The sequence below is a fragment of the Phasianus colchicus genome, chromosome 5, assembly GCF_987193195.1.
Source record: "Phasianus colchicus chromosome 5, bPhaCol1.hap1.1, whole genome shotgun sequence".
Classification (NCBI taxonomy): Eukaryota; Metazoa; Chordata; class Aves; order Galliformes; family Phasianidae; genus Phasianus; species Phasianus colchicus.
Genome location: NC_143440.1, coordinates 1,883,649 through 1,897,786, shown reverse-complemented (window position 1 = coordinate 1,897,786; position 14,138 = coordinate 1,883,649). Strand labels below are relative to the sequence as shown.

The 14,138-nt window shown below is 36.3% G+C and overlaps 1 protein-coding gene and 1 long non-coding RNA gene across 4 annotated transcripts in view; one reads left to right on the top strand and one right to left on the bottom strand.

The window, feature by feature from the left end:
* The window catches only part of LOC116237842 (uncharacterized), a 305,216-nt gene that overhangs the window by 264,060 nt on the left and 27,018 nt on the right, over positions 1-14,138 (bottom strand). For 2 of the 3 annotated variants that reach the window (XR_016466578.1, XR_016466579.1), the window contains exon 4: positions 6,028-6,087. The exons of the other annotated variant lie outside the window; for it this stretch is intronic. This is a non-coding gene — a long non-coding RNA (uncharacterized LOC116237842). The remainder of the gene's footprint in view (positions 1-6,027; positions 6,088-14,138) is intronic. 3 annotated transcript variants of the gene reach the window in all.
* Positions 12,699-13,611, top strand: FSHB (follicle stimulating hormone subunit beta). The gene is made up of 2 exons (XM_031607398.2): positions 12,699-12,878; positions 13,375-13,611. Exons 1-2 carry the CDS (start codon positions 12,720-12,722, stop codon positions 13,609-13,611), a joined length of 396 nt encoding a protein of 131 aa, XP_031463258.1. The 5' UTR covers positions 12,699-12,719.

Sequence of the window (14,138 nt, the reverse complement as noted above, 5' to 3'; positions counted from 1 at the left end):
GGAAGGTCATGTAATGACAGGACAGGAAATGGCTTTAAACTGCAAGAGGGTAAACTTAGACTAGATATAAGGAAGAAATGCTTTACTGTGAGGGTGGTGAGATACTGGAACAGGTTGCCCACCAAGGCTGTGTGAATGCCTCCTCTCTGGACGCGTTCAAGGCCAGGCTGGATGGGGCTCTGAGCAACATGGTCTACAAGGAGATTAGAACTAGATGATCTTAAAGGTCCCTTCCAACCCAAACCATTCTATGATTCATTACTGCCTTTAATGTTTCACCACTTTGCAGTTCATCTGTTAAGCATCATCTTTCAAGCTAAGCAGCACTTTACATGGCACAATAAAAATGCATGCCTTGGTATCTTTAAAATAAGATCTGCTGTAGTCCTCTTACAAAAGAGTCAGTGTGAACAAGGATATCAGCCTGCTCTATCACAGTCTGTCATAATTAATGTATTTTTTCCTTCCTTTACTGTTATTTTGTTTTACACGTTTGCTGTTCATATATTTAATACAGATGTATTCTCCAAGTTTTGAACATCAGTCCAGCTTTAACATACTAATTATAGGATCTAGTAGTAGTTGCATATGGCAGTTTTTGACTGTTACAGAGTGAGGTGTGTGCTGAGTCTGATCAGTTTCAAAGTATGCTATATAGCTCTTTCTTAAAACTTCCTGCCTAAAAACAGTAATAATAAAGTTGTCATTTATGGAAATGGGAGATCTTTTTGTTAATTGCTCAGGTTATATGAGAGATCATTCTTAACTATTGGAAGACTGACACTTTGCCTTACATAGAAACATTCAGTTAGCATATGGCAAAACATTTCTGAGGCACAGTAAAGATTTCATTTTTCTCACACACATACAAATATTAAGAAATACTTAAAAATAGAAAAAATAAGTACATAGGTTTGCTTCACTGATAATAACACTTCTTAGCTGTAGTCTACTGCAGTTCATTGTGGAGCAAAGGATATGATAAACTTCATCACTTAAACCTCTTAGCCATTCTCAAGTACTGTATTTCCTTACAACACAATTTACTTGAAAGGCAGAATCCAATTATTCCTTAACTAAGCAAATCCATGTCATTTGTTTAACTAGAAGGGACTTGGACTCAAGTAGTTGAATGTTCTTTTGTACAAACAAAAAAGAATTCTTTATGTGTTCTGGAATTAAATGTAGTGGAAAGAATTGCGACTAATTCCTGGAAAATGACTTTTATTTCAGACCTAGGAACACCAAGTATCAGGAGCAGCTTTGCACCAATGTGCTAGACACAAATTATTGTCTCTACACATCATAAATCTTCCAATTTGTATCTCTAAGGGCTTCACTTTTTAAATAAACAGCTGCAGTGAGATCCTTGAAAATCACACAAAGGTCAGATTTGTAAATACCTGGACATTTGACCTGACATCAGTGTGGGCCAGTGATTATATATTTATGCTAAAATTCTGGATTGCATAGGTGCACTGGAAGGTGTAGTAGCATATTTGCAGGCAAAAGTGCATGTATGCTTCTGAAATTCTGTGGGTCTTAACTATCAGTTGGCAGTATTTAACTTTTTATAATTTCTTACATAATTATTTTATTTAATATTTATACAGTTCCTTTCTAAAAGTTGTTTTCATCTCTATGGGATACTGTATTGCTATCTGAATATCTGGTAGACAAAATTATTTATATGCCTAAAAAACATGGACTCATTTCCCCTCCTTTTTCCAGTTTTGTAGTACCAATGACAAATTCATCTTTAATTTTCTTATAAAGGGATCCCAAATCTCACAGGGATCAGTCTCTCACAAAAGTATATCATTTCTCACGTTTCGTCTGTTTTATGCTGAGGGGGTGGGATGGAAGAAATTCAGCAGATGAGGGAGGAAAAAAGCGATGACTCAAAATTCAGAACAGCTAAATAGGTCATTCAAGTCTTATAATAATCTCCAGTACGTAGGAGCAGGTGATGACATTGCTAGTCAGAAACAGAAATCGAGAATACAGGATGCTGGCATTTTTTTTCAGAGCTTATAGGTCTCATGAACACTGGATCATCTCTACTGTATGTGATGTTCTAGGATGCACATTATCACATGTATGAAGTAAGATTATGCATGAGAACATGCAGGACAGCTCCACAGCCTTAAAATATCTGCTTTCAAAGACATCCAAATAAAATGGCTTTAATATATTTAAAGCCATTACTGAAAGTAACAACTAGTTCCCATTGTTAGAATCACCACTTTTCTGATCCCACTTTTGCTTTAGTTAATACTGAAATGGTATACTAAAAAAATCACTTCAGTTAGCCAGTCAATCAATTCATTACAAAGGTTGCTCTCTTACAGTCTGCAGAAGGTAACCAATCAGTTCATTTCATCAGCACCTTGTAACTTTGTGTACTCACAGAAGAATGGTAGCATACTACTGCCAGTGATCTCACCTGAAGTCATAACAAGGTTGTCTATAATGGGAGAAGGGCTGTGGACATACGACAGAATTTTCACTGATTGCAGAAGCAGATATTGAGCTTTCTGTTGTTTGTTGGTTTGCTTGTTTTTCAAAATGGTTAAAAATGACAGCTTGATAACTGAGACACAAAGTTCACTGTCTTGCCTCTCCTGCACTCTTTCAACTCAGGGCAGATCTGAGAGTTCTCATCTAGTTGAATACTTAAGCATTTCCTAAGGCAACCAAAACCATAGCCTATTTCATTACCCACTGACAATCAATTGGCTGCAATTAAAGCAGCAGTTCTGACTTCTTCTTCCAGGACTGTGTATATGGCACTATCACAGCATAGTCTTTCCAGACGATTCAGGAATATACTATATAGCAGAAGTCCCTTTCAGTGCTCTGCCTTCTCTTCTCTACTATAAACATAGTCTGCTAACTATGGAAACCAAAATGTTAAACAAAAACCTCTTTTTGGAGCTACTCAGTCATACATGGCCAGCAACTATGGGATTCATAATATTTACAGTCACGATGGAATTCTATAGATGAAAAACTGTCAGGTTCTTTCTGAGGTATCTTTATGAAAAAGCCATTCAAATAGAAATTAGTATTCAAAGAACAGGTGAATACAAGTACACATTTTTCTAAAAACGACTGCTAATCTTCAGTATGCAATAAAAAGGGAGAAGTTATAGCAAAACACAATGGGAAACAGTGGACAACATTAACAAACACTAACAAAGGAGGCTGCAAAATGATAACTATTTTAATGCTATTTCACGTTTCCTATTTTTTGAGTGTTGAAAGCAACAGTAAAACCTAATTACATCAGCCTTTTGTTAATAATGTAGTCTATAATATGACAATTAAACAAAAGGAATATATCTCAAAATAAATATCATTCTTTGTCAAGTTTAGAAATAATAAGATGAGTGGGGTTCCTAAAACAGGAAGGGGAAAGACTGCTTGAAGTTATCAGAGATACCTCTCAGCGTATAAGCTCTGCAGTGAGTAGGTTGAAATGAGATGGAGAGAACCAGTTCATACACTTTCCTGTAGACCTTTTTCTTTCGTTCCACGGAAGGCACATAAGCAGCAGGAGGACTGCACTGCACTTCCCCTATTCATTTTGGGAGAAATTCTGTGCCTAAGATAACAGCAGGAATGATTACATTTAATGTTCCACCGTTCAGAGAGAAAGTAAAGAGAAAGCGTGTTTTCTTGAGCACAGTTCCATATGTCTTTTATACACAAGGAGAAGTAAAATGGCCTGAAGTAATTAATGTCACTGCACTTAAAGACTGTTGTATTATCACTCCTCAGGCTCCTTGGTGAGAGTTCCAGAACTTTCTGCCCAGAGGTTTTACCTGATAAAGGAAGGATTGAACATGGCAGGAATCTGGCCAAGGGCCAGAAGCCTTAAAGAGCTGTTTAAGTTCTAAACACTATCATTTAGTTCTGCTTGCCATGATACTCTAGAATAAAATCTACTTTAGCTGTGAACTTTCAGAAGTGTATGAACTTTCACTCAAAAACCACAAGATGGCACTACAACAAGCACAAAAAGCTTTTCAATTATCAGCAACTATGATCTTGCTCATTTATATAATTATTGAAGCAAATGAGTAAGACTGTTTCTTTTTCAGGCATTACTACAGAGATTACAGATGGATTTCTGCTCTGTGACTTTTCTATCCCTACAAAGCCAAACAGGCAGCATTTAGATTATTCCATTTCAAACAGCTGGTTAATACTGTGCTGAAGCAGACACAACATAGATCAACATTGTAAAAGGTGATCGGTGACGATAGGTAGCCAATTTCAAGATAATTTTAATCACACTTAAGAACCTCCATTTTAAAGGTTGGTTCATTCAACTTGCCCTGCTTGATGCCTGCCCTGTTCCACGCTCCCACAGCTCGGTTCAACATCCCCTGCCAACTCTGGTGCTCTATCTGGCATATCACACAGCTCCAGTTCCACACAGAACTGCCTACAAGCATGACTTCACTGCCTGACACCTGCCATGGAGGTAGGAGAAAAGTGTCCTAATCTCCTAACAAGAGACATAAGTTTCTATAGTTCTTGGCAAGAAAAGAGGGACTCCAGGATCCTAAAGTGAATTACAGGAAGTATTTTCTGATGCCACTCTGACCAAGACTCTGTTTAGAAGTTCCAGTTGTCAAGTAGCATTACTTTTCTGGCCCAGAAAGCTTCTCACCTTCTGACATCACATGACTTCAAGAGTATTTATCAAATACACTAAATGCATGCTGTCATGGCCTGGTGGAGCTCATGCTTTGAGCTACATGACATGAAAGGTTTCTTCTATCTATTAGACCTTCCCAGCTACTTCCTCTGGTCACTATAATTTGCATCCCCTAGACTATAACACTGTTTCATCTTCCTGCTGCTTCTCAGAAACAATATTTCTAGGATTCCTCTGTAGCCTGGAGAAGGCACAAAGGCATGATGACATGATGTGATACATAAGCTGCTTTGTGCTCTCCCTACTCAACTTCCAATGACCATTAAAGGAAGAAATCTCAAATCCAGAAGGCTAACTACACAATACCTAAAATACTGTACCTTAAAAAAAGCTTTCTAAATCTGTATTTGTCTGAATAAATATATTGTCTGTGTTTTGCTCTCCAGTATGTGTTCAGCCCTCAGCAGGCAATACCCAATTAAATGAAAGCAATTTTCTGACTATCACATTGTGGTTTTTAAAAATTTACTGATGTAAGGTATCACTAATATTTCTTTTTTTTTTTTTTAATTGATTGTTAGAAAACTACAGACACAATTGTTTCTGCATTGTAACAGCCACACTGCAGGGCCGGGCCAGTTCCTCTAGAAATGAGCAACATAGGATTGTTGGAACTCAGAACTGGAATCTAATTTCTCCTGGAAAAAAGAAAAGAAAAGAAAAGAAAAGAAAAGAAAAGAAAAGAAAAGAAAAGAAAAGAAAAGAAAAGAAAAGAAAAGAAAAGAAAAGAAAAGAAAAGAAAAGAAAAGAAAAGAAAAGAAAAGAAAAGAAAAGAAAAGAAAAGAAAAGAAAAGAAAAGAAAAGAAAAGAAAAGAAAAGAAAAGAAAAGAAAAGAAAAGAAAAGAAAAGAAAAGAAAAGAAAAGAAAAGAGTAAAAAAAACCAACAGAAATACTAAGTTGTTGGCCCGACTAAAGCTAAGAAAATATCGGGAGGGATGAAATAGACAACTGTTTCTTCCACCAGATGAATGAAATTTAATTCTCACCCTCTCACAGACATACTTTTAGCTCTGGCACAGGCAGAGGAACCAACAAAGCCACAGTTCTTTTCCCCTTCCAAGGAAGCTGCTTCATAGCCTGCTTTGCTTACACCTAGGACTAATTCTGCATAAGAACAGTGGTATTCCTATATCATGGTTAAGGAGAAGACAGTATCATACAAACAAAACAAAAAAAAAAAAAAAAAAAGAAAAGCAGAATGGGAAGAAAGAGCTGCATCCTTCACCGAGAAAACACAGATCTTGCTAACCTTCTTTACTTGATTGAACAGTACATAAAGATGGACAATATCAACATACCTGCCAGCTTCTTATCACCCTTTTTGAAATGAAGCCTCTGGCCTTAATTATTATAATTTTCTGGAAAAACAAACAAACAAACAAACAAACAAAAAAACATCTTTAGGAATTTAACCTAATACAGTACTTTGTTTTCTATTTCATCATTGCTAATACAACTCAACAAGTAATATTTGTTTATTTGAACTATGCACTGGACTTACACCTGTAAAGATTTTTCTGTAATAAAAATTTGTTTCCTCATTAAAAGTTTGGAATATTGCTTCCTGTAGTACAGTTTTGCAAAATTCCTTTGCAAATCTGCAATCTGTATATGTTGACTACAATCAAACTCGATGAAAATCCTCCTAAGTCAGTTAAATAGGCATTTCTGCAGCTCACACAGCAATGCCATCACCCTATATTTTATGCAATAATGGAGCCACGCTCTAAGACCAAAATATTATAAGACTGCTGAGAAAAAGTCCTTTAAAAAAAATACAAAAAAAAAGACAGTATGCCAAGAATCCTTAAAAGCGGCTAACATTGTAGAGACATTTGGTCAGATAGGAAGTAAAAATCACAGCTGAAGGTGGCAATGGTTCTATACATTCTCCTTGACTCTTCAACCCACTTTTCAGAAATAACTTGACCTAAAAATTATTGCACCTGCAAAACAAATATGGGTCAGACATCTCTAATCTAAGCCTAAGACTTTATTTAGCAACTCAAATAAAAAGAGTTTTTTCTCAGTTTTCCAGTGTGCTGAATCATCCTGCATCAACTTTAGTATGCTATCAATGTACAAAGTTGGCAAGATTCAAATAAGCCTTACTGTATAGCCTTATAGTTTTAAAGCAATTAGCAGATGCTGTTGTCCATTTGTGAATAAGGTGCAGTCCTGACAAACTTGCTGCTTTTGAAGAAATGCATGCTTTCTGCATATATATATATATATATGTTTATTTGTTATGCACACTAGCAAGAAAGAAAACCAAAAAGCCTCCTTGCACATAAACTACCAGTATGCCTCTCAGCAATCTGTGCCAAAGCAGCTAGGTAGCTCAGTGAGTTTTGCTTCCATTCACCCCAAACTCCTCTCTTAATAATTCATGATTCACAAGTAAATCCAGAGGGCTCTCTACTGCTCAGTGTGGGTTCCAGTACCTCACTACTCCGTAAAAAATTTCCCCCTGACATCCAACCTTTACAGGTACAACACAGGCATAATCTGAATTGGAGTATGACAGATCTGCACACCTCTGTGTGCTCTGCACAAGATCAAATGACAACAAATCATATCAGATAAAGCCTCAAGCCCCTATTTCTAGTTTATTTAACTTACACTGTAGGAGAAATGGTTCTTCTCTTTAGCTATCAACAGCTCGACAACAAATCCATGTAGACCCCAAAACTGCTTCCATAATAAAAAAGAAATCCTTGCTGCCTATATATTAGTGGCACATGAGTAGAAAGGTATCATCCATCAGGTCTCTCCCGTTTTTTCAGCTCTTTTCTCATGTGACTAATCTATTTTGTCAAGCCCATGAAAATACTTTCTTGTTCTTTTTGAGCAGAAAAATAAAAATAAATACTACTCAGACTCAGAAAGCTGAATATAAAACAGTATTGCTTCAGGACAGTTGCAGGATCAAAACTGCTACTTTTATACATATACGCAAGATCTAAAAGATCTTTTTATATTTAAAAAAAAAAACAACTCTGAAACAAATTGAGATGTTGAACATGAAAGAATGCAAACTGGCTTAGTCTGTCAGAGAAAAAAAGAAGAAAAAAGAAAAAAAGTATTTGTAGGAAATACACAATTTTTAAACCTCATTCAGTGTTCATCTGGATCAACATATTTACTAACAGATACCACTGCAGTTATCAGAGGATCTTATACAAGAAGGCAAGGTCACACAGTGGTTTTACAACAGCCTACAGCTGAACAATTTATGAATCCCAGCACTAAACAGAATAAGAAAATGCAGCTGTTACATATTAAGAAACATGGTATAAAATAACAAGAGACAAAACCATGGGAAAAAATGACTGGACAACAGTAACATAAACACCTGCATTGTCTTTTGTACTGTTCTCTGTATATTAAACACATTTCTGGAGGATTAGCTTCTGCTGCTGTCAATTGCAAGGAGGATTTTTACATGACTTAGAATGACTAACAGTTCACGAGAGTATTCAAGAAAAAGACCTACCAGCTTTGTGCCAACCAATGGAAACTGGTATCTCAAAAGCTGCACAGGTCTGCACTACTAGATAGGTAGTCAGTGCATTCTGCCATTTTGCTTATGGTCCTGAGGGTGAAATATTCTGTTTGCATGAGGGAAGACTGCAATTCTTCGTTAATAAATAACTTGTTAGATCATTATGATGTTTCAACTAAACAGCTATGTGCTTGGCAGCTACTTCACAATTCTGTATCATCAGTGTTGGATAATTAAACAGTAGTACTGAACAACAGTGACCAAATACCTAAAGCAATTACTACTAAACCCAATAATGTTTTCTCCACTGACTTTATGAAGAATTAAAATAAACTCCAAAGGCACCTAGACAGACAATGTAATGAGAGAAGTCGTCTCCCACCAGCAGTAAGCAACAATAGAAGGGGGATAAATTACACTCCAGTCAACTTAACAGTGAAATATAGCTTTGTGCTGCTGTACTGTGAAATATCAACTCCACAAAGAGATTGCAAATTGCTTCTCAATCTGTGCTTCAGGAATCCGTGTACTTCAAGGATATTAATTAGTGAATCACTGGGAGGTAGCAAAAAGGTCTTTTGCTTTAAATACATCAGGTAGACTGAATTTGCACCTGCACAGAAATAGATTTAGTCAGACAGAAAAAAGGGGAGGGCACTCAGTTAAGAGTTGTCACATGCAGAAGAAACTTCACACAAAAAGACTTGATGGCAGCGAAATGCACAACTCCAAACTCGAAGAACCAGTTCTTCATTCTGTTCTGGAAGTTCATACACCATCTTTTTAAGCATCCTTAAAAATGCCTTGAGGCACATTTTCAATGAGAAATAACTTTCATGTAAAAAAAGCATTACAATTCCCCAGTAATATATTTGTTTGACAAGACCTAAAACATGGAATTATAACCATGAATCTCACAAACTGAAACCCAAGGTCCCTTGGCACTTTTAAAAATATATATATTAGAAGCTAGATTTGTTATGCTGCTAGAATAATTTGCGGGTAAGCAAATTTTGACAGAACAGATTCAGATTACTCATAGTGGATAAGTAGCACACGTAAAACCACATTTACCAATAACACTTTCATAGAAGCTGAAGTTCTCTTAAACATATAATCCACATTCTTTAAAGCAAGGCAGTTTTAAGACCTCTAGCAACAAAATTGCTAGTATTACCACCACCTTTCTTGAAGAAAGGAATTTCACTAGTTTAAGGAATATAAAAACCACAACATTTTCAGTTCTATATTAGATGCTTTGGCAAATAAGTAAGTAAATAAATAAAACAGAAAACAATAGCAGAAGGTATCACAGTACTTCTGGTTGGAGTGATTAGAAATAGCAAAGCAAGAAGCAGAAAACAGTCCAAGGGAATCAGCTGAAGAATTTTTTAAAAGTAGCAATGGAAAGAAGCCTTTTATTTCCATGAGATGCTACTAAGGCATTAATATAGCCATGTGAATGTGATGTCTGCTATGACTTCTAAAAAATTTGGAGAGTCTCAATCTCCAAGACTACCCACTATCTGATGAACAAACATATTTAAATATAGCATCTTGACCAACTTGAGAAATAACTCATCTTTTAAAACAGATATGGGAGCAAAATCAAAACTCCTTAAGTAACAACTGCTCACCAAATTAGCACTCCTCAGATGATGGATTGCAAATTAATTGATCTTAATTCCTAATTTCATACTCGCCTCAAAGGCACATATTCATAGTCTTAAACAAGGAATTTAGCAAAGCTAATGGCTGGTTAACCAACCTAGAATTGATGACTACAGAAACAAATGCTTACCAAGTAAGTGAGACAATGGAATCTTTCTGTTACATGAATTTGTTTTGTATTTACAAGGTGGCTTCAGGAATCCTTCAAAGAAAAGCCTTTCCTGTTAACCTCTCCCTGCGTTAGCAAGCAGTCCCATCAATTGCACTGTACAGCTGTTCATTTTGTTGGGAACAAGCTAATACAGATCAAAAGCAATGCTATAAAAAAGCGCTGGTTGTTTGCTTTTTTCCTCCTTTCAGTAAGAATGATTTCTTGATTTCTGTAATTCATGTTGCCACAATTGAAGAGGCTGGGTGAGCCAGAATGAGGTATCTTGGAGGAGCAAGAAGACAGCATGGTAGGACTAAGTTTATACTCTGCTTATGAAACTGAGGTTTTAGTAAATGTGTATGTCTTCCTCAGATAATGAAGCAGATCGTTACAAATGAGAGATCCGATATTTTCTGTGCTGCCCTCTTCAAATATAGTTTATTTGGTTTTATTTAATTTGCACAAATTAGTACTTACAAAAGGCCAAATCCTCCATAGGGATGTAATTAATTTTAATCAGCTTTAGGCTGGCATCTCTGAAATTAATGAGAGTCCTTCCTGAGAAGCATGACTATATTGACTCTAAACAACAGAAAAGACTGTCAGCCAACTATCAAAGATTGTTATTAGCAAAAAAAAATTAGGTTTTTACTTTCATGACTTCCTTCTACACTTATTTGGACAGTGTTTTGATTTAAACAGAACTATTATTACAGGCTATGTCTAGGGAACAACTGCACCTCACCTTCTTTTTGGTTTTGGTGCAATAGGAAATTCATTAACAAATTAAGGTATTGCAGAGTGGGTAGAAACTGGAACAGGTGGCCAGACTGCAAAACCACAGGAAGGTATCAGAAACTTTAAGGGCTCACTTGAAAAAGCCATTCTAAAAAGCATCCTGTCTGCAGGACTGCTAATAAGCTGATGAGAATTTCTTTTCTTGATGAAATGCTTTTAACTGTCTGTCCTTGCTTAGTTTTTTGCTCTGAATGGATTTCAGCAAAAGTCAGACTGACCATAATAGAACAGTCATAACAAAGCAAGACTGGCTGTTCTGCGCAGGTGATAGTAAATACAGTGCTCCTGTGAGTCATTCTCCCCAGAAGATATTGTATGTGAAGCTCCACAAAGTTATTTCTCTGTCATTATTCTGGTGAAGAGATGCACATTGCTCAGTTGGGAAAGCAGGAAAAGGGCAGTAAACAGGCAACACTCCTCACTGAAAATCTTATTGCAATCACAAACTAGGGAGGGCATTCAAGTTGTGTTACATGGCTGCCAAGTGGAAATATTACCAGTTTCCCTGTAACATGAAAATACTTTATTTCAGATCAGTGACAGAAAACAGAAACCCGGTGTCTAATTATATAATCTTTACAGTCTCTTTCCACAATACAAATATCCCTTAACAAAAAGTTAAACAAAAAAACAGAAAACAAAAACAAAACAAAACAAAAAAAGGCCATGTGACAGAAAAGAACAAGGACTGCACATACTGGGATAGAAATCTGAATTTTGATGAGCCACAGTTGTATTTTAGATGGTAAAGAAAAGCTGGGTCACCCATGGTTTAACAAACTCAGAATACTAGCCTTCAGGGACTACTGATGAATAAACAAGAACATTATGCAGCCCACTGAGTAAAGTCACTCGAACCTAATTCAAGAGTAAAGCAGTTAAGACTGGTACACTGAAAAAATCAGGAACATTCTCGTTAACCAAAAAACACTCTGGCAACATCTCTGCTATGAATTACCAGAGGGCCAGCTTGCACTCCAGCATATTGGTTTGGGATTGGCATAAAACACAGTTAAAACACCTGAAAAAGAAAACATCTACAAAAATAGATTTCTCAGTCTATTTCCAAATTGTAGAATGGCTCAGCTATCTCTAAATGCCAGTGAATAAAATCCAGGGAATCTTATAAAATGACATTGTGACAGTAACCTTCACCACCACTTCCTAAATCTGTTTTGATTTTTTTTTTTCCTCTTAACAAGACATGATCTCACTGTCTGACTGAACACTAATCCCCTTTCACCAAGTACCAAACTAATGCTTGCTCCATTAACGCACAGCAAATCCTCAGGGTATACATTACACACGATTTAGTATAAAAAGATAAGCTTGGGGCTTCCTTCTCACTACAGCTATTACCAGGAAGGCACAGTGTTCTACTAGAATACAGGTGAGTTTTCATCAGATTTTGATCTGGAAATATTTTTTTTCAAATTGCAAACACTGTATACAATAATTTCTTTTTAAAATCAGGTTACCCTTTGCTCTTTTTTCCCCCCTTGTTTCTTTTTGTTTCTCCTAAAAGGCAGGACACATTCTCTATACAGAAATTTAGATAAAATATTGAATTGAAAGTGGTATGTTGCTCAGCTGCTGTTATTCTGCAAAGATTGCTGATATGCAATTTCAGTTGGGAATTCAGTTGGGTTTAGGAAAACCAAGACATATACAGACAAATCTACTTAATGACTTCTCTCTGTTTTCACTGATCAGAGCTGTTTCTGAAAGTATGCTATGATAGAAACACTTGAGTGTAATGTAAAGACTTGTAAAGACTTAATTTATCTCTGCTTCTACAAATACTTCCTGTAAAAAATAATTATACATTTTGACAGTACAAATACATTTTCTGCTTTGTGCACAGGATGAAGACACTTAACTGCTACGTGCTTTTATTTTGCTGGAAAGCAATCTGTTGCTATAGCTGTGAACTCACAAATATTACTATAGCAGTGGAAAGAGAAGAATGTGAACTCTGCATTACAGTGAATGCCACGTGGTGCTCAGGATACTGCTTCACAAGGGTGAGAATCATGAGCTTAAAATTCAGGCACCTTAATTAAGTATTCAAGTGATGTATGAACAACCTGTTTGTCCAGTTTATAATGAAGACAAGACCAAGATTAGCCTTGTGAAAGAAAGGGCCAAATAACTGCTGTGTTGTTTGATAAGAAAGTAGATGCACAGCCAATCTGAACTGTAAAGGGAAGGATGAAAAAATGCTAGCTAAATTTGGATCTTTATTTGGCTATGTGCATTACAGTCATATTGTATAACTAGAGCTAGAAGTATGATACTCGATAACTGTTTTCTGTTCAGTTTGAAAAATGAAACCATTGGCCAGTTCTCTTGCAAGAAGAAATATATAGATCCATAGATCCAAATACTTTTGATCTCAGTGGGATTTTCCCCACTGTTTTTATTAGCTTTCACATCAGGTCTTTTATCTACTTTGTGAAAATATGGCATTCTTCTCCTAAACAAATTTCAAAATAAGTATTTCTTTCTCATAATTTTCAGGATCCAGTATACAAATATCCACCAGTCTCATCCGTTCAGCAGATATGTACCTTCAAGGAGGTTGTGTATGAAACAGTGAAGATCCCTGGCTGCGGTGACCATCCTGAATCTTTTTACTCATACCCAGTAGCTACAGCGTGCCACTGTGAGACCTGTGACACTGATAGCACTGACTGCACTGTGAGGGGACTGGGGCCATCCTACTGCTCCTTTAGTCACAATGGAAGCAATCAATGAAGGGTACTTGATATGGCAGCTTGGCTTTAAATTTTCACTTCTAAGTAGATAAGGGTATTGCACAGGCTGGAGCTAAGTTAACAGACAAGGCTACTGAGAAACTGCCAAGCTTGAAACAAAAATTTTTAAGGCCAAAATGGAGAGCTACTGATTAAACATCTCTTCAGGCCTTCCTATTTTTCCCATTATTTCCCTTAAAGTCATTTCCATGGGTGTATAGAATGCAGATTCTGCCTTGCTCCCTCTTCTTTATTCCATCTTCATTCTTTATGTTTCTTTATTTCACAGCTTAGTTCACTTAGCTTATTCCATACTATCCTATGCTTTTAAAAGCTTTGTTTTATGCCCTCATTTCCATCTCTCCTCAGAACTCACTTTATTTTAAAAAGCCTTGCAGCACCGATTTTAATTACAAGCAACATCCATGTCCTTACTGTCTAAATTCTAGTTAGACTGTAAACCTCTCTTAGCAGAGATTCTGACTTCTTTCAGCAAAATATTTCATGCAGTCATTATGCTCTGTAAAC